The sequence below is a fragment of the Rhinatrema bivittatum genome, chromosome 6 (genome assembly GCF_901001135.1).
Source record: "Rhinatrema bivittatum chromosome 6, aRhiBiv1.1, whole genome shotgun sequence".
NCBI classification, from domain to species: Eukaryota; Metazoa; Chordata; class Amphibia; order Gymnophiona; family Rhinatrematidae; genus Rhinatrema; species Rhinatrema bivittatum.
Window position 1 is genome coordinate 219089196 of NC_042620.1, and position 19945 is coordinate 219109140.

General features: G+C 40.4%; 1 protein-coding gene across 1 annotated transcript in view; it reads left to right on the forward strand.

Moving 5' to 3' along the window:
• The window catches only part of LOC115094679 (connector enhancer of kinase suppressor of ras 2-like), a 545829-nt gene that overhangs the window by 155021 nt on the left and 370863 nt on the right, over window positions 1-19945 (forward strand). Inside the window, exon 4 of the mRNA XM_029607931.1 lies at window positions 1330-1532. Within this exon, the coding sequence (XP_029463791.1) occupies window positions 1330-1532 (203 nt within the window). The remainder of the gene's footprint in view (window positions 1-1329; window positions 1533-19945) is intronic.

A 19945-nucleotide genomic window follows, 5' to 3' on the forward strand; every position in this document is an offset into this window, starting at 1 on the left:
TTGTAATTAAAAGGATGCCTCACAGTATGAAATAATGAAACACCTTTTTAGACATTTTCTTTTCCTTTCTGACTGAATTTAAGAAATTGAAGCCATTTTCCTGACCTGCCTGATGATAAAATTCCTTGGACACTGTTTTCAAAATATGTTTGTAACAGATACAGAATGGGGAAGCGTTTCTGAAAGTAGGATGCCTTGCTCTAACTACCTGGCCCGAAGAATTTTCCTTCCTTAGCGATATGCTGCACAGCACACATTAAATACATTTTGTATGCAGGGTAAATATAGCTATAGATTTATTCTGTCATTTCATGGCACCAAATGAATAAGATGTGCAGATGCTGTTTGATCAATGATATATGTTATGCTAATCTGAATGGCCTTTAGTCCAGATAAAGTTTATCTTGGCCATTGGTTTGCAAAATTTGGAGGTGTGGAAACATTTGTACCCAGGAGCAAACCTCTACAAACAAAGCTGAAGATTCCCCAAGCCAGCACCACCATCAATTTTGCTCGGCATCTGACACCAGAGTGTGGGGGCAATTTTGAAAGCTACACAAGGAGTTGCAAAATCCATCAGTCCATTAACCCAGGGACCTTTGCACCACTTCTCAAAGGGAAACTACGCATGTCCTTTCCAGTTGAAAATTGGGCCAAATGTCCTCAGAACTTTGCACCTGCTTTAACGATGGATACTTTTTCCCTGAAAAACAACATGCATTGTTTGGAGAATGCAAAATTATGTATTCAGTGGCCTCCCTTAACCTAAGCCCGCCTCTGAGCTCACTTACTTTGCCCATGGATAAAAGTACCCTCATTGAGGTCCATATTCAAAAGTCATTTAGGAGGATAATGTAATGGTTATCTGTCTAAATGTCTTACCTGGCTATATTCAGCCCTTATCCAGCTAAATTCTTGCCAGGTAAAGGGGCGTTCTGGGGGAAAGTGGAGTTAGCTGTCTAACCAGCCAACTAGCACAGCCCAGACCACATTCTTCATCCCCATGCTTACTTTAACCAGGGGAAAGGGTGAGCAATTTTCAATCAGCTTATATACCCGGGGAAACTGCTTTTTTTTTTTTTTTTTTAAATTACCCTTCCTATACTAGTGCTCACTTGCCATTTGCACTGTGATATTACACAGCCAAAATGATAAAACTGTAATTCCTCCTCTGAATTTTGATCTTGCACTTTTTTGCACTTTATTAGTGAACAAGCATAGCAATTATTTTAGTTTATTTTCTTTAGAACAGCCAAATAAAAGTCATGGATGCTTCGGATATGTAATAATAAAGTCCTTAGAAAATCTTTTCCTTTTATTCTATTTCAGAATTATGGTTTGGAGACAGAAAACCTGAGAACGCTTTCTCACAAGCTGAATGCCTCAGCCAAAAATCTTCAGAACTTCATAACGGGTAGACGGAGGAGTGGCCATTACGACGGCAGAGCCTCCAGACGACTGCCAAATGATTTCCTTACCTCTGTTGTTGATCTGATTGGTGCTGCCAAGAACTTACTAGCCTGGCTGGACAGGTAAGCTGGAATCATTCTTCCTCTCTGTTCCTTGCTCAAATATGAAATTTGAATTATGCTAAAAATACAAATATATTAAAATATAGTTGCAACATGAATTAACTGAAAACATGCCTTGATATTTTGTGGCGGATTACTATGGTGTATCTCAAATTCACATGACCCTGGATCATTTTGGTCTATGAATACAGACTCCCTTTTAATTCCATGTCTCATGACATCTCACAGGATACCACGAAATATATAAAAATGAAATACCAACTCACCCATGTTGTTCTATCTATAATACAGAAATACTTACAATAATGGCTATAGTAAGGAATAGTTTCTGGCTTCTGTTTCCATAAAGTTATCCTATTCTATGTCTATACATTTTGAAAGTAAGGCCCATCAGATCATATTCCACCTTCAGAACTTGCACTTTTTGCCAGGTTTTTGAGGAAGTCTGCGACTTTCCATGTCACATGTGCTGCAGGACCATAGTGCAACAGAACCCCTTGCATATAACGGGGGTCAGGAACTCATGCTGAAGCTTTAGTGTATTTAGGGGCAGATTTACTAAGGCACCTTTTCCCATTCTGTGGGAAAAATGTTAGCAAACCAGGCCCATTGTATGGCTATGATATTTCAGAAAATTCAGGATGCTGGCATAATGCAAATGAGCCTGTGAGAATGAATTTCCTTGGTTTACAACAGGTGACTATGAGGCTGATTTACTAGAGTGAGAAAAATATTGTAAAATCCCTTTTGTATGGAAAAATGGAAAATAGTGTGCGGCATTTGTAATAGCATGCACCATTTTCCTTTTTAGTATGTGAAGTGAACTTTGCAAAATGCTTTGGCTTTGTAAATAGTAAAATTTCATGCAGAATTTTACACTTGCAAAATGTTATTAAAATTAATAGGTATTAATTGCTGCAGTGTAAAATTATCCAATGCAGCTCATTAACTATTAATGCATAGTAAAGCAAAGCATAAAATTTGCTTCACAAAAAAAAAATTAACTACATCTCAAAGAGGTGTATTTAACAATTTTTGCAAAACCAAGCAGCAAACTTATCTGTAATTTTTTCTACTGGTCTTGTTTGAATAAAAATCCTGGTAGAGAAATTGCATGTGCACATTCGCAAATAGTATGTGAAATCTGAGGAGCATTAGTACATTGGCCCCTTTGTGTCCCATTATTTAGGTTAATTAGTAAAAAAAAAGAAATATACAAATGTAATTAAACTGATAGGCATGATGGGAATACATTCTCATTCTTATATTGACAATGAAATAATGAAATAATTCCAGTGTAAATATGAAAGCCATACACTGAAGTTGTAATCAGTCTGGCATAAGTGAACCAACTATTTTACCAGTGATCCATGGTGGAAGTGTTAAGTTCATTATGAGAATGCCATTTCAACACCTGCTGTGAGTGGCAGGTCATACTTGTGAAGACTGTTAAATATAACAGCTGTTTTAAGTTCTTAACCTTATATATGTAATTGTACTGTAAACTGCTCTGATGGTTTTGTTAATTGAAGTGCGCTATATCAAATAAATAGTAATTGTTGCGTGTGCTGGCCGCGGCAGGCCTGCAGCCAGGCCCTCTTACCCTTTGTTGCCTAATCCAGTGTCTGGATCCACTTCCCGAGCCGGCGGTAGGCCACCGACTCTGTCCTCGGGCCACCCCCGGTATTCCTGATGCTACGACAAACTCCTGTGGTCCACGACGGGCCTCTCCGCGTGGCCCATGGAGAGACGCCGCTGTCCAGCGCCTCACTCCTCCCTAGGTGCGTGCATGTGTTTCACTGTTTCTTTTAAAGAGCCCATGGCGGGAACTTGGCCGCGGCCCCAGATGATGATGTCGCTGAAGCTCAGGTATATAAGGCCGGGCTCAGCTCCTGTTAGTCGCCTTTGCAACAGGTCTCCACACTGGTCGTGCACTTAAGAACATAAGAAATTGCCATGCTGAGTCAGACCAAGGGTCCATCAAGCCCAGCATCCTGTTTCCAACAGAGGCCAAACCAGGCCACAAGAACCTGGCAATTACCCAAACACTAAGAAGATCCCATGCTACTGATGCAATTAATAGCAGTGGCTATTCCCTAAGTAAACTTGATTAATAGCCGTTAATGGACTTCTCCAAGAACTTATCCAAACCTTTTTTGAACCCAGCTACACTAACTGCACTAACCACATCCTCTGGCAACAAATTCCAGAGCTTTATTGTGCGTTGAGTGGAAAAGAATTTTCTCCAATTAGTCTTAAATGTGCTACTTGCTAACTTCATGGAATGCCCCCTAGTCCTTCTATTATTTGAAAGTGTAAATAACCGATTCACATCTACTCATTCAAGACCTCTCATGATCTTAAAGACCTCTATCAAATCCCCCCTCAGCCATCTCTTTTCCAAGCTGAACAGCCCTAACCTCTTCAGCCTTTCCTCATAGGGGAGCTGTTCCATCCCCTTTATCATTTTGGTTGCCCTTCTCTGTACCTTCTCCATCACAACTATATCTTTTTTGAGATGCAGTGACCAGAATTGTACACAGTATTCAAGGTGTGGTCTCACCATAGAGCGATATAGAGGCATTTTCCGTTTTATTAAGCATTGCCTTCCTAATAATTCCTAACATTCTGTTTGCTTTTTTGACTGCTACAGCACACTGAGCCGACTATTTTAAAGTATTATCCACTATGATGCCTAGATCTTTTTCCTGGGTGGTAGCTCCTAATATGGAACCTAACATTGTGTAACTACAGCAAGGGTTATTTTTCCCTATATGCAACAGCTTGCACTTGTCCACATTAAATTTCATCTGCCATTTGGATGCCTCCCGGTGATTCCTTTGTGTTCCTGTTCCCTTTCAAGTTCCTGTTCCTGTTATTTATTTATTTATTTATTTAAAATCTTTTCTATACCATCGCTAAGTTATATACCATCACAACGGTTTACAAGTAGGCACGTAAATTAATATAGGTGGATGCGTACTATAGTACATTCTAACAGGTGCCACAAAAGGTTCAGTTACAATAAATCATTAAAGACAATCAATTGTTTAGTGAAGTAGGTCATGACCAAGTGCATCTGTAAGGTACTGTTCACGGTTAAAATTCATATTCATAGTGTTTACAATTAAGTTTATTTTGATGTAGAGTTCATAGATTATTATAATGCACATTCTTAGAATAGTGCTGTGTGCTGGTGCTCTTCTGCCTATTCCTGTATATTTTCTACTCTCCAGTCTCTTTATAAAAAGCTTGTTTAAAAAGCCATGTTTTTAAACTTTTCTTAAAGGTTTTGAGATCTCTTTGTAATCTGATCTCTAGAGGCATTGTGTTCCAAAGTGTGGGGCCTGCTAAAGATAAGGCCCCTTCTCTCCCTTGGGTTAGTCTTGCTGTCTTTACTGAGGGAATGGTTAAGAGTGCTTTATTTTCTGATCAAAGATTTCTGTGTGGGATGTGTACTCATAATGCTGTGTTTAGCCAGTCCGATTTTTCATAATGTATTAGTTTATGTATGTTACATAGGGCTTTGTATTTAATTATGTGTTCAATAGGTAGCCAATGTAATTCCACTAGGGTTTTAGTTATATGGTCCCTCCTCCTTTTTTTGGTTAGTATTCTAGCTGCTGTGTTTTGAAGTATTTGAAGTGGTCTTAATGTTGTATTTGGGAGTCCGTGCTGGAGAAAACTAGTGCCTGAAGTACTGTTCTGAAATCAGCTAGTGTTAATAGTGGGTTTTAGTTTTCTGAGTACCATGAGTTTTGCATAGCCTTCTTTTACTTTTAGCGATAAGTGCTGCTTTAGATTGATTTCTGGGTCCATTATTATTCCAAGGTTTCGTACTTTTTCAGCTAGTTCAATTTTCTGGTTGTCTTTGAGGATTATTGGAGTTTGGATGATTTCAATATTTTTCCTTTCTAAGTGTAGAAATTCTGTTTTTTCAATATTAATCACAAGTTCCATTCAGTTTAGCAGTTGCTTTATAAGCTAGGTTTAACGTTTTCTCTATTCCTTGATTGGTAGAATTAGTTGAATATCATCTGCATAAATCCTGCTAGCAGATGGCATAAGGGCAGCATGTATATGTTAAAGAGGGTCGCAGACAGGGCTGATCCCTGCGGTACTCTTGTTTTGAGATTGACTTTTTCTGATAATACGTTGTTGATCTGAACTTGAAAGAACCTTTTATCTAGATATGAACTAAACCAGTTTATTGTTTTGCTGTGTAATCCAATTTCTTCTAGTCTTTTTAGTAGTATTTTATGGTTTACTGTGTCGAAAGCTGCTGATAAGTCTAGCATTATTAGAATGTAATGTTTACCACTGTCAAAACCTCTTAGAATGTTATCTGTTAGTGAGAGAAGTAGTGTCTCAGTGCTGTAGTGCTTTTGAAATCCATGTTGCAATGGATACAGTATGTTATTATCTAGGTGTTCAGCTAGCTGTTTCTGTACTGTTTTTTTCTATTAGTTTAGCTATTAAGGGAAGATTTGAGACTGGGCGGTAGTTATTCAGGGTCAGGGGGTCACTGTTTTTTTTCTTTATGATTGGTTTTATAATTGCCCCTTTTAGAATATCTGGCATAGTTCCTTCTTCTAGGGATAGGTTTATAATCTTAGCTAATGTAGGGGAAACTGTGTTGGCTGTTTTCTTGAGTTCAAATGTTGGTATTGAGTCGATTTTGTGTGGAGCCAGGTTTATGTTTTTAAGCATGTATTCCACTTCATTCCTGTGTTCCTGCTACCCAGCTTTCCATACGGACTGATCTTCTCCTGGACTCGACCACTGCTTTGCCCAACTAAGCTATTGATCTTCTCCTGGACCCGACCTTTGCTTTGCCCGGCTACGCTATTGATCTTCTCCTGGACCCGACCTCTGCTTTGCCCGACCATGCTATGGATCATCTCCTAGTCCAGAACTCTGCTTCGCCTGACCATGCTACTGATCATCTCCTAGTCCAGACGTCTGCTTTGCCTGACCATGCTACTGATCATCTCCTAGTCCAGACGTCTGCTTTGCCTGACCACACTACTGATCATCTCCTAGTCCAGACCTCTGCTTCGCCTGACCACACTACTGATCATCTCCTAGTCCAGACATCTGCTTTGCCTGACCATGCTACTGATCATCTCCTAGTCCAGACCTCTGCTTCGCCTGACCATGCTACTGATCATCTCCTAGTCCAGACGTCTGCTTTGCCTGACCATGCTACTGATCATCTCCTAGTCCAGACCTCTGCTTCGCCTGACCACGCTACTGATCATCTCCTAGTCCAGACCTCTGCTTCGCCTGACAATGCTACTGATCATCTCCTAGTCCAGACGTCTGCTTTGCCTGACTATGCTATTGATCATCTCCTAGTCCAGACCTCTGCTTTGCCTGACCACGCTACTGATCATCTCCTAGTCCAGACCTCTGCTTTGCCTGACTACGCTATTGCTTCTCTCTTGGACTTGACTTCAGTCTTGCCTTGACACCGCTCCTTGTTTGCCGCCTGCCCTGAATTCAGCCTGTTCTATGATGCTTCCACTGTCTATGTCCTGGACTTGGCCTTTCAGGCTTCGGCCTGTTCTTGCTCGGGCGCCCCCTGTCAGACTTTGGTTCCTATTGGTGCCTGGGTCTCTGGGACTCTGACTCGTCCAGTACAGACTCTTCAGTTCCGCTGTTGCTGCCTCTGGGCTGACCTCTCCATCTTCTCATCGATGACTACATACAGAGGCCCACCTAACTCCAGCCAGCCACGGTACCTAAAGGCTTAACTCATGGGGAACGAGGCCTGGTATTGGCAAAGCTCCAGCCGGCCTCCATCAGTCAGCCCACTCCGCCTCCCCATGGTGGGGACCCGTAGGATCCCTCCTATGGGTAGCGTCAACCCCACCTCAGCCCAATGGTCCACCTCCTGCGCAACAGTAATACAAATTTTTGTTTAAAGTATTCTTCTGTTTATAATGATGTTATACAGAACCTTTTCTTTTAAGCAGTTGCTTGTATTTACTTATTTTGAAGTTATAAATAAAGAGTCTAAAAATAGCAATAGTAATAAAGTATTCACCACTTTCACTCCAGGCTTTCACTCCCACTCTATCAACTGCCAGTACCACTATCATTCCATTCTCTGTAGCATTAAATGTTTACTCCATTGCAAAAAAAAAAAAATATATATATATTTCTACATGATCCAAAATTAGAATTAAAACAGTTTAAATAAAAACATTCTGAAACACACTTTGCTGTGATGGCCCTTAAGGAGGATTGGGCCAGATAGCTATGGCTGGCCTGTTCTGAGGGAGTTTCTTATACACCTCCTCACAAGTTCACATTGAGGAAAGGGGCGCTACTACTGGTGTGCCTGAGTTTATCGGTCCTTGGACCTGTTCTTTTCAAAATTTTCATACATGATATTGCAAAAGGACTATTGGAAGGTTGTCTTTTTACAGATGATAGGGATATACAATCGTTTTTCCCAAAATAGGCAATGTCAATGATATTGCCTAATTCGGAATGGTTTGGGAGAACCAAAAAATGATTGAATTTTTTCCGAAATTTTGGAAACAATTCATTTTTGAGTTAGTGCGCGCTAACCTGAAAATCGGGGCCCTCCAAAAAAAAAAAAAAACCCCAAACCGCGGGAAAAATGAAATTACTGCTGGGGGGGGGGGGGGGCCCGAAACGAAGCCTGACACAAAATTTGTACCCGAAGCACATTGCTAACAGATGAACAGATGATACCAATATCTGCAACAGCTCAGACAGCCAGGAAAGTGTGGAAAACATGAGGAGAGATCTAGCAAAACTTGAGGAATGGTCTAGAGTCTGAAAGCTAAGATTTAATGCTAAAAAATGCTGAGTCATGTATTTGGGCTGCAAAAACTCATGGGAGTGATACAGTATATGGGTGAAATTCTTCCATGCAGAAAACAAGAGTGGGATCTGGTGGTGATCATATCTGATGATCTCAAGGTGGCAAAATAGATGGATAAGGCAATGATCAAAGACAGAAATGCTTTGGTACATCGAGAGAAAAATTGATCAGCAGAAAAATGGAGGTGATATTGCCCCTGTATAAATTCCTGATGAGAACTCATTTGGAATACTGAGTACAATTCTGGATATAAACCAGATGGAATTGGTCCAGATGGTGGTTATTAAATGGTCAGTGGTCTTAACTGTAAAGCATCTGCAGACAGATTTAAAGATCTAAATATATATATCCTAGGAGAAATGCAAGATAAAGTAAATATAATAGAGACATTTAAATACCTCCAATGTATCAATGCCCAGGAGGCAGCCCTTTTTCAACAGAACATAGGCTCTGGAATAAGAGGTCATGGAAGGTGGATGAAATGGGGTAGATTCAGGAGTAATCTAAAATATTTCTTTACAGAAAGAGTGGTAGATGCATGGAACAGCCTCCCAGTGGAGGTAGTGGAGACAAGGACAATATCTGAATTCAGGAAAGCAATGAACAAATACAGGAGATCTATGAAGGCATGGTAGGGGACTGAAGAGCTGATCAGCTGGTGTGGACAGGCAGACTGGATAAGACATACAGTCTTGTACTGCTATCATATTTCTATGTTTGTGTCATTAAACTCAAACTACATTTTCTCCTTCACCACTGCATGAGTCCGAGAAGATTCTCAACTGTTTAGGATCATAGAATATATATCTGTCTGTCATTATTTACTTACTTCAATTTTTATTCTGTTTTACTTATTCAAGCTCAAAATAGATTACAAAAATTTGATCAAAACATGGCTAATATTTAACACACAGAGACTTACTCTTCAGATTTATCACATACAGTAAAAGAACTAAAAAACAAAACACACACACACATATATAATACTAAATCTGCATTATATATCCTATCAATTAATTAACACATTTGCAATCACTAACTGCAAGAATATAATACATCAGTAAATAAACAGGGCTTCAACAGAAATCTTGGACAATGCAGAGTGCCCCCAAAGTAACCACATTTCTAGGAGCCATTTAAGGGACAAAACTGTTTCTGCTTCTCTAATTTCTCTTAGAGGTGTTTTCCACAACAAAGAAATGGCTAAGGAAAAAACACTGCTTTTAGGTTGCCACCAATTTAGATGCCTTCAGCGAAGGAATGCAAACCAATATAATCCTTATTAACAGAATAAATTTACAACAGCCTGCACAGCAGTAAAGTCTGTGTATACATTTTACATACAGGCTGTACCGAGTATTTTCCAATCAAATTTATGTGCATAAACTCACTTTGGAAATTCAAGGGTTATGGATGAGCATGTGCATAAACGATCTCACACAAATGTACACCTGTTCCAAGTAGGTATGGGGTAACTTACACATAAAAATAACTTTAAAAAGCAAAGGTATGTGCACAAGTTGCAAGTGTGCCCCAGCTCTGGCCCCAGAATGCCTCTCCTCAGTGTGTGCAGAAGTGCTTGCTAAGCCAAGTTACGTGCATATTTTTATGCAAATAGAGCCCCAGCCAATTTTGTAACACCCTTTTGCGTGCATAAAGCCATGTTTTATCCATATAAATGGCTTTGAACATAAGGCCCAAGAGGAACCCAGAATATGACCTGGAGCGTAATTACTCAAGCGACAAGCCAAATAATCTGGGGCAATGCCAAGTTGACATTTAAAGGTTACAGTATTGGCTTTTAACTTAATTCTAGTTGCAGTAGCCAGCCAGGGAAGCTTAGTTAGTATAGGCAAAATATAATCCCACCAGCCACAGCCTAAAAGTAAACGTGCAGCAGAATTTGGAATCAACTAAAATATCATCATCTTGCTTGCTGCCAGCTCTAGATATTATATTACAATAGTCTAGACGTGCCAATAAAACAGCCTGGACGATGGCTGTAAAACATTTTAAATCAAACTATGGACATATCACAGGTAACAAAACAAAAACAAAAGCATTTTTGAGTAAGATCTGATAAGCAAGGTTCCTTGGTAAGGTTACCATATATTAACTAATTAATAAATGTATTTATTTATTTTGAAACACTTATAAACCACATAATTTGTTCAAAGACAACCAAAGTGGTTCATAAAATTTCACATTCATAATTTCCAGAGAACCCCCAAAATAATATAATTAATTAAATTAATATAGCAAAATACATCAATAAAAATAATAATAAAAACTAATAACAGGTTACTGCTGCCCCTCATATAATGCTCATCTCCTATTTATGGAAATAAATGAACCTTCTCCAACTTTCTGAATTTCAGGTAATTACTCTCATTGCTAACTGTCCCTGGGAGACTATTCCATAATAGTGGGCCACTGACATGAATGCTCTGTTAAAACCACAACTTGATTTAAACTTAAAACCATGGTATTTATTTGCGATGGGAATTGTTTCAAAGTTATGATGGTTCTATTTGCCTTAACTTGAGAATGTTGGTGTTACTAGGGTGAGGTAGGTTAGATGGGGAGTAGCTCCCAATGCATTTGAATGTGCTCTACCCCTATTCAAAGGACACGTGTCATTAGGAGGGGGTTTGAGAAGGGGGGAGGTAGAGGGATGGGTTGGTGTGGATTTCGGGCTCAGTTGGTGGTATAATTGAATTCAGAGTCCAAAGATGATTCAGTGCTGTAAGAAAGTTAAATGGGTGAGAACCTGGGCTGGGAGGTTCTTGCTCTTGATATGGGAATCTTAACAGATTTGTTTTCATTTCTTAGATAGAATAAGTATCAAGGGAATTAAACTGAACTCCTTCAGACATTGTGGTTTTTTCAGGAGACATTTGATTGACGGTGAACCAACCAAACTGAAGCACTGGTGAATGGAAGATATGCATTTTGCTTTTGCATTCGCCAGATCAGCCAGCGCTGCCATTTTAATTCTTAATTTACATCTGGTCATCAGGCAGGAAATTAAGGATTCTGGGAAAGCAATGTCTGATCTCGATAGCTGAGCTGTTCCACCGATCAGTAATTTTATGTAATTTATATGGCCCTAATACTTAGGAACATTTTTTTTAATGTCAAAATCATGAAGCTTCTGATTAATCATATGGATGACTGCCTGCTAGTGGGGTGGGCAACATCAACTGCATCCATGATTCTTTTTTGGATAAATCTAGTAGTCCACCTTCAGAACAATTGAATGCAAAGAAAGGTATTCCTTTTCTGAATGATAATTTGCATCTAATAGATGCTTGGAGAATTTTACATCCTTTTGAAAATGATTTTACACATCTACCTAGGTCTCATTCTGCTTTCTCTAGAATTAATTATATACTAATCTCTAGGAACAGTTTTTCTAATGTTATTGATTCAGGAATTGGAATGATGATTTTTTTTATTGTACTAGTTTGGGTCCAGGAAGCAGTGGGTGAGGAAAAAGGAGGGCAATGAAGGTGGAGATTCCCAGTTTATCTGACTTCTGAGCAGGAATTCCAAGAGTTTTTAAAAGAAAAATGATCTGATTCTGTGAATAGAGATCACCTTTATAATCCAGTCCTATTTTGGAAGATCTCCAAAGTAATCCTAAGGGGAGACATAATAGTGGTTGTCATAAAAAGGAAACATGACATTGATTAAAGGCTATTAATTAGAGCAATAACTAGAAAAGGACAAACAGAATCAAGCCCAGTAGAATACTAGAGAATAAAGAGAAGCTTTTTTAGCCATGCAAATAGCAATTAATTCTCTTTTACACTTTTGTCAAAAAAAAGTATATTTTATTATACATTTAAACTTTACCAGCATAGAGACAAGGCAGGGAAGTTAATTTCTAATTTAATTACAATCTCCAAACTAGTCATCTTGAGGTTCATAATCAGAAGCATTTAGGGGGTCATTTTCAAAAGGGGTCGCATGCGAAAAGTCCCTTATCATGTGCGATACCTAGATCGGGGTGGGTTCTGGGCGGCGTCTGCACCAGAAGGGGAGGAGTCTGGGCAGCACTGGGGCGGATGCTGCCCGGACGATGGTGCTATTGGGTGCGAAAGCTGGCAGCGATCGCACTGCGGAGGTGCGATCGCTGCCGGTTTTTGCAGGCCCCCCCCCTCCCGTTATTGCTGGATTTTCTAAGGTCTGTGACCTTAGAAAATCCAGGCCTTAGCCTGCTAACTCAGAAGTTAACCAGCTAAATGAATATTTGAGCACTTATCTGGCTAAATTCAGGACACATAACTGGGAGGAGTTGAGTTAGCCGGCTAACAGGGTCATTTATATAATTACTATAAGGCGTTAAGCCCCTTTAATGCATGTTAAAGCACCATAACACATGGTGCTTGTGTAAAGACATGCAATAGGGCTTTATCACAATTTGTGATTTTTTCACAGATGCCATTTTTAGCTCCTGGACAGCCAGCCTAGCTGGCAGGGCCCTTCTACAACCATGGGGGGGGGGGAGAGAGAGAGAAACTAGCCACAGTGCCCTCATCCTAGGTAGGTATTTATATCTCTATAGGAGGCCCACCTAGTAACTTGAGGTGAGGTGTAGGTATTTGTGTAGGGGTTAGGGGCTACTTTGACATGCAGAGTGTGATGTACGAACAGAACAGTGCACTCTTGTGAAGATTTGATGACCTTTGGAGTGAGGAAACTCACCCAAAGATGAGATTTGTGCAATGTTACCCAGGTAGAGAGTCCATCAAGCTAAGTTTTTCCCAGATTTCCTAAAAATGCCAGTCACTGGTTATAAATCCCAGATCTGCCACTGTATAATATGCTTTTGTGAACTCCAGAACTGCTATTGTATAATGCACTGGTTTTTTCTTCCCTGTTCCCCTCCCTGTATAGCATCAATTCTTGCCCCCCCTTGGAATATGTAACTTACCTTCTGTAACTCCCCCTGTATAGCATTAACCCTGCCCCCCTTGGATTATGTAACTTACCATTTGTCATTTGAACTCATTTTATCCCTCTAGATATATATATATATATATATATATATATATAAAAAACCAGAAGACATCGCCTCAATCAACCAACTCCCTACCCACTTGTACAACATATTCTCTATACCTAGACTCAAAAAACGAGGAGGTGGTCTCCTTCTTGCAGCAAAAAATACACTAGGAATGTCACTACAAACTACAACATCCTCTCACTCTCTAGAATTTGCCGTATTCAAATCATCCCACCTACAAATAGGTCTTATATACGCCACCCCAGGATACCTTGAAGCTGATCCATCACCGTTGATTGAAAACATAGTAAAGCATATCAATACTGACAAACCAGTGATACTCCTGGGGGACTTTAATCTCCACGTGGACACATCCCCTCGCTCACCCAGTTGTGAAACCTTCCTAGACACACTAAACCTCATGGGTTTCAAACAATTAATTAATGAACCCACCCATAAAGCAGGTCATACGCTGGACCTCATTTTCATTAACCATGAACTTACTCCTGCCACCCACCCAACATGCCTTCCAGTTCCCTGGTCGGACCATAAGCTGATCAAAGCCGTACTAAACATAAACCTACCTACCCCCCCAAAAAAGCAGAACAACATAATACAATTCAAGAAATTGTGCAGCCAGGAAACGCTCAGCAACAGCCTATCTGGAGAACTTAACCAACTGAACCTCACAAACACGGAATCAGCCATATCTTCCTGGAACAACATTACCAAAAAAGTGGCCGATTCTACATGCCCAACTATTACCAAAGCCTCTCAAGCAAACAAAGACAATAGGAAACCTTGGTATACACCAAAACTAAAATCCATCAAACAAGAACTCAGAAAAAAAGAACAACTTTGGCGTAAAAACCCAACATCTGCGAACCTCACGGCTTTCAAGTCTACGATGCACCTATACAGAATATCCATCCTCCAAACAAAAAGAGACTTTTACTCACAAAAAATACACCACTTCATCTTCGACCCCAGAGCGCTTTTTTCTTTGGTTTCATCCCTCACTAAACCACCACTGACAGCTATACCAGATGAGAAAGCGGCGAGCAAAGCAGAAGAACTTGCAACCTACTTCAAAAACAAGATCCCAAACCTACTAACTCAGTCCAACAATAACAAAAACACTACGACAGTAACACCACTAGTCGCATCTCCTTCACAAAAGGCAAGACTTGGGGAATTCGAACAGACATCATCTCTAGAGATCGAAAACATCATAAAGCTCAAACCTTCCTCACATCCTCAGGATACCATCCCAACCAACCTCCTCATCACTTGCGCTAAAACCATCTCCAAACCCATTGCACAAATCATTAATTGCTCCCTCGCTCAAGGGTTAGTCCCTGACCCTCTCAAAATGGCAATCATAAAACCACTCCTAAAAAAACCTAATCTGTCCCCAGATAACCCGGCCAATTTTCGCCCAATAGCTAATCTACCCTTCATCGCAAAAATCTTGGAACGAGTGGCAAATAAACAACTAACAGAATACCTAAACAATAACAACATCCTCTCCCCATCGCAGTTCGGCTTCCGCAAATCTCGAAGCACGGAAACCCTCCTAATCTCATTAACGGACTCCATCTTACTGAATCTTGAAAAAAGACAGCCTTGTCTTCTCATCCTTCTAGACCTAAATGCAGCATTTGACACTGTAAATCATAACACTTTAATAGATCGTCTGTCAGACATTGGTATAAGAGATGTGGCCCTCAACTGGTTCAAATCATTCCTACAGAACAGACATTATAAAGTCAAGGTCAACAACAAGGAGGAATCTCAACCAGTCACCTGCAACTTGGGAGTCCCACAAGGATCTTCACTCTCACCAACCTTATTCAATATATACCTGCTCCCACTCTGCCAGCTCCTCCTCAACCTAAATCTTATCTACTACTTATATGCAGACTATGTTCAGATACTGATTCCAATTACCGAATCTCTCCAAAAAACTCTGGACTTCTGGAACACATGCCAACAAGCCATCAACAACTTGCTCACAAGCCTCAATCTGATCCTCAATCAAAACAAAACAGAATACCTACTCATCTCCCAAGACGAAACCTACACACACCCAATTACCAACCTGTCTTCTCAATTAATATTGTCACCACAAGTCAGAAATCTAGGAGTTATACTAGATAACCAAATGAACTACAGATCTCTCATCAAGAACATCGTAAAGGATGGATTCTTCAAATTACAAGTCTTAAAAAGACTGAGACCTCTCCTCCATTTTCAAGATTTCCGATTAGTTCTACAGGCAATCATTCTTACTAAAATAGATTACTGCAATTCACTACTACTGGGCCTCCCTGCAAACGCCATAAAACCTCTTCAGATGTTGCAAAATGCTTCAGCAAGGATCCTAACCAAGACTAACAAAAGAGAACACATCTCACCCATTTTAAAAAGCCTACACTGGCTTCCCGTCAAATTCAGAATACTCTTCAAAGTGCTCTCATCAATCCACAAGGCACTACATAACATTGCCCCACTCGAGCTCAAAATACCTCTCCAACTCCACACCTCCACTAGACCAGTGAGACAAGCCTACAGAAACAACCTTCAGATTCCACCGATGAAGTCAGCATTAAGCAAAAGAGCCTTCTCTACAGCCGGTCCCAAACTCTGGAACGCTCTCCCGTCAGACCTCAAATCAGTGCAATGCCCTACTACATTTAAAAAAAGACTAAAGACCTGGTTATTCAACCAAGCTTTCTCATAATCATCAATCTGCGGAACTTTCCCTGCCAAGGATCCCTTCTTTGGTAACCAGTAGAGAACTATATAAATCATCTCTAGTTCTCTCTAGTACCCCCAAAGAACTATCAGGTCATCTATGAATCCTTGGCAGTCTAAAAATCAAATTCCCAGCCTTATACCTATCACCTATTTCCTTAGCCAACATTTGGCTCCGTAGCATTTACGTTATGTTATTAACCCCATATATCTGTATCCAAGTTCCTGCTACCTGTTCATTGTAAGACATTAACTTGTCAACGTTTCTGTTTAGAATGTAAACCGAATTGATCAGTAACTCTGTTATTGGAAAGTCGGTATATAAAAGTGCTAAATAAATAAATAAATACATAAATAAATAAATAAATAAATAAATATATATAGTTGCTCTTCATTCGTTGTTGAATCTATTTAACCAATGTTTACATTCCTATTTTTCTTGCCTCTGCTTTAGTTATTCTATTCAGTCATCTTCCCTTTACCCGTTATAATGTATTTTCCTCGCTTTGGTTAATATGTGAACCGACATGATGTGCCTTTCTAATGTCGGTATATAAAAATTACTAAATAAATAAATAAATAAATAAAAATGTATGTATCTATCTGAGTGTATATATATATATATATATTTGATATTCTGCCTTTTCTTAAAGGTGGCCCAAGATGAAGAGAACTTAATGAGGCCCAAGAGACTCCATAAGAGAACAAATGAGGTTCTAACGAATATCCTGTCAGTGTATGTCCTGTCACTAGTAAATGGTACACTGAAAAGAGGCATACCTGAAGAGGCTGCATGACTCAATGAAGATTAAGCAAAAGCCAATAAAACTAGGCTTAGCTTAGGATGCATCTAAGCATGTAGCTATAACTGTAGCAGCTGTAACACTGGAACAGGCTCAGGATCAGGAACCCAGGAGAAAGGCATGAAGCAGAAACAATGAAGCAGGACTGCAGAGCTGGATGTAGAGTAGGAACACTAGAGCAGGACTGCAGATGTAATGCAGGAGCAAGTTCAGATAAGCAGAGGTTCCGGAGGATGTATCCCAGGAGTCTGTTTTATCAGAAAAGGTGTGCCTCTGTCACTGACCTTATATACTGTCACCAATCAGGACATACCCTGTGATGAATCAATGGGACCTTCCAAGGGTGTATCTATCTGGCAACTGGAGGGTAAATGTCCTTCGCTCTGTTGCTGCCTCTGTATCTCCTGTGGATGCTCTGCAGCTACTGGTTTTGTGGAAACTGGGACCCTAGACGGTCATACTTCTCCTGAGTGGAACCAAGGATGAAACCCACCATTGGCAAAGAGCAAAGTTTTCATTGACTGACATTGTTATATGTGAATTGGATCTGGTCATTCTAGTGATTGTTACAAAATCATCAAAGGTACTGCTCCAGGGTTTGATTTGCTAGTTTAATCTATCTATTGCATTATGGATTATACACTGATAAGTAGACCTGGATGTCCTGTAGTCTTATTATGTCTCTACAAAATCATGCTCTACCATTACCTGTGATCAGAGATCACAGGTAATGGTAAACCATGGAGCAGTATCAGCTATCTTAACAATATCTCTGCAGTTTCCCATGCTGAGGGAAAGCCCTCCACTGCAATAAAGTACACCATCTTTGAAAATGAGTCCACTGCTACTAGTATCATGAATTCTCTTGAGATAGGGGTCATTTTGTGATGAATTCTAGGGCTATCCATTCCCATAGTATGGATGAAACTGGTACTAATACTGGCATCAAAAGTCCTTGTGGGCTTTCCCATGGCATCTTGGTTCTTGTGCAGATGTCATGGGACATTACATATTCCTTGAAATCCTGACCCCAATCCTGGCCACCAGAAATTACAGCTTAAAGCTCTCTCGATCTTCATATGCCAAGGTGTCCTACTAGTTGGGAGTCTGTAACACTTCTAAATGTAAAGCCCCTTTTAGCAATTACAACTTGTTTCGCCAGTCCATTTCCTCTTCTTTTCAAAATTCTGCCGTTCTCTATTTCCAGTCTTGATCAAATTTCCCCCTCGTTGATTTCTGCTTAATTTGTTCCATGATATTCTGCTATCTAATGCCCATTGGTATCTCCTTATCAGGTGCCTCTTCCCCTTCTCGCTGGAACAGAGCATCTGCTTTTCTGTTTTGGGACCCTGGTTGATTGGTCAGTACATAGTTGAATCAAGAGAAGAGCAATGCCCAGCACTCTTGTCTGGAGCTCATATTTTGGGTGACCTTTAGGAATTCTAAGTTCTTGTGATTTGTGAATGCTTAGATTTTGTTGCTATTCCCCCTTCAGGATATGGTGCCATTCCTTAAATACCATCTTTATTGCTAGCAGCCTTTTATCGCTAGTAACTCTTTATTATAAATGAAGTTCTTCTTGGGTGCTATCAACTTGCTAGAGTAGAAGGCACATGGGTGGAGTAAGTTCCTTGGCACTTTTCTCTGAGACAGAATTGCTCCTATGGCTGAAGTATCTGCTTCTGCCTCAGATGGTTGCTCCAGATCAGGGTTTACCAAAACCAGGACTTTTAGACATTTGAACACCGGTTGTTGTTTGGAGGTCCATTTGAATGGGACACTGTGATAACAGTAAAGTCTCATCTAGAGAGCTATGGCTGTAGCTTTTTGAGAGCCCACACTAAGGCCATGCATTCTTTTTTAATAGTGGCACTTCTCTGTCCAGAAGTGTAATGCTTAGGTGCACCATGGAGGGCTCTTCTCCTTTACTATCCACTTGACTTTATACAGCTCTGATGCCATAAGTTGAGGCAACAGTCTGAACCACAAATCTTTGATTATAGTCTGGTGCAGCCAGTACTGGAACAGTAGCCGGTGCAGTCTTTAGAGCAAGAAAGACTGTTTCACATTCTGGTGACAGGAGATGATATGGGGTAAGATTTTTTTTTTTCTTTTTTTTTTTTTAGTAAGATTAGTCAGGAATTTGGCTGTGGCTCTGTACTGGGGCACAGAATTCCTATAATAACCTATAGTCCTTAAGAAGAATAAAACCTTTGTCACAGTCTGAGGAGTTGACCAGTTCTATATTGCCTCTATTTTAGCTGGTTCAGGCTTTAACTGTCCACTTCTTACCCTGTGTCCTAGATACTGGACTCCTACCTGATATGTGCTGGGTTTGATTGTCAGGCCTGCCTTCTGGAACTGATCTAATACCCCAGTTAAATGGGTTATATGGCCATCCCACATCTGACTATACATGATTGTTGTTTATTTATGTATGTGCATTTGTAGACCTCTTTTATTGCAATCATTGTTTATATGGCATAATCATTTTTAAATAAATGTCATCTGGATATGCCCACTACAGGCTGCATATAACTAGCACCAAAGCCGTGTGGTCAGCCTTTATCATATTTACATGAAAAGTACACTGTTTTTGGGGATTCATAGATATTGTTATGATCCCTGGTTGCGGGATGCCGTGACTGGGCCCCTACCTCTCCTCCAGCCAGCCCCGAAGCAGCACCCGGTGGTCCGTTGCTCCCTCCGGGCCGCAGCCTGGCCTTTCTGCAGCAGCGTCTCCATGAGGGAGACGCTGCTGAGCTCCTGAACATCCTGCCCCGACTGGGCTCCGCCCCCATAGACACATGCGCATGCAGAGCCAGCCCATTTAAAGGGACCAGCGCGGGAAAACTCAAGTCACCCTTCTCCTGACGTCAGATGCTGGCAAGTATTTAAATTGTGCTCACTGTTCCTTCTTTGCCTTGCAACGAGGTTCCGTCTTTGAGGTTGGCTAGTTGCTGTCTTTGTCCTTGATCCTGCG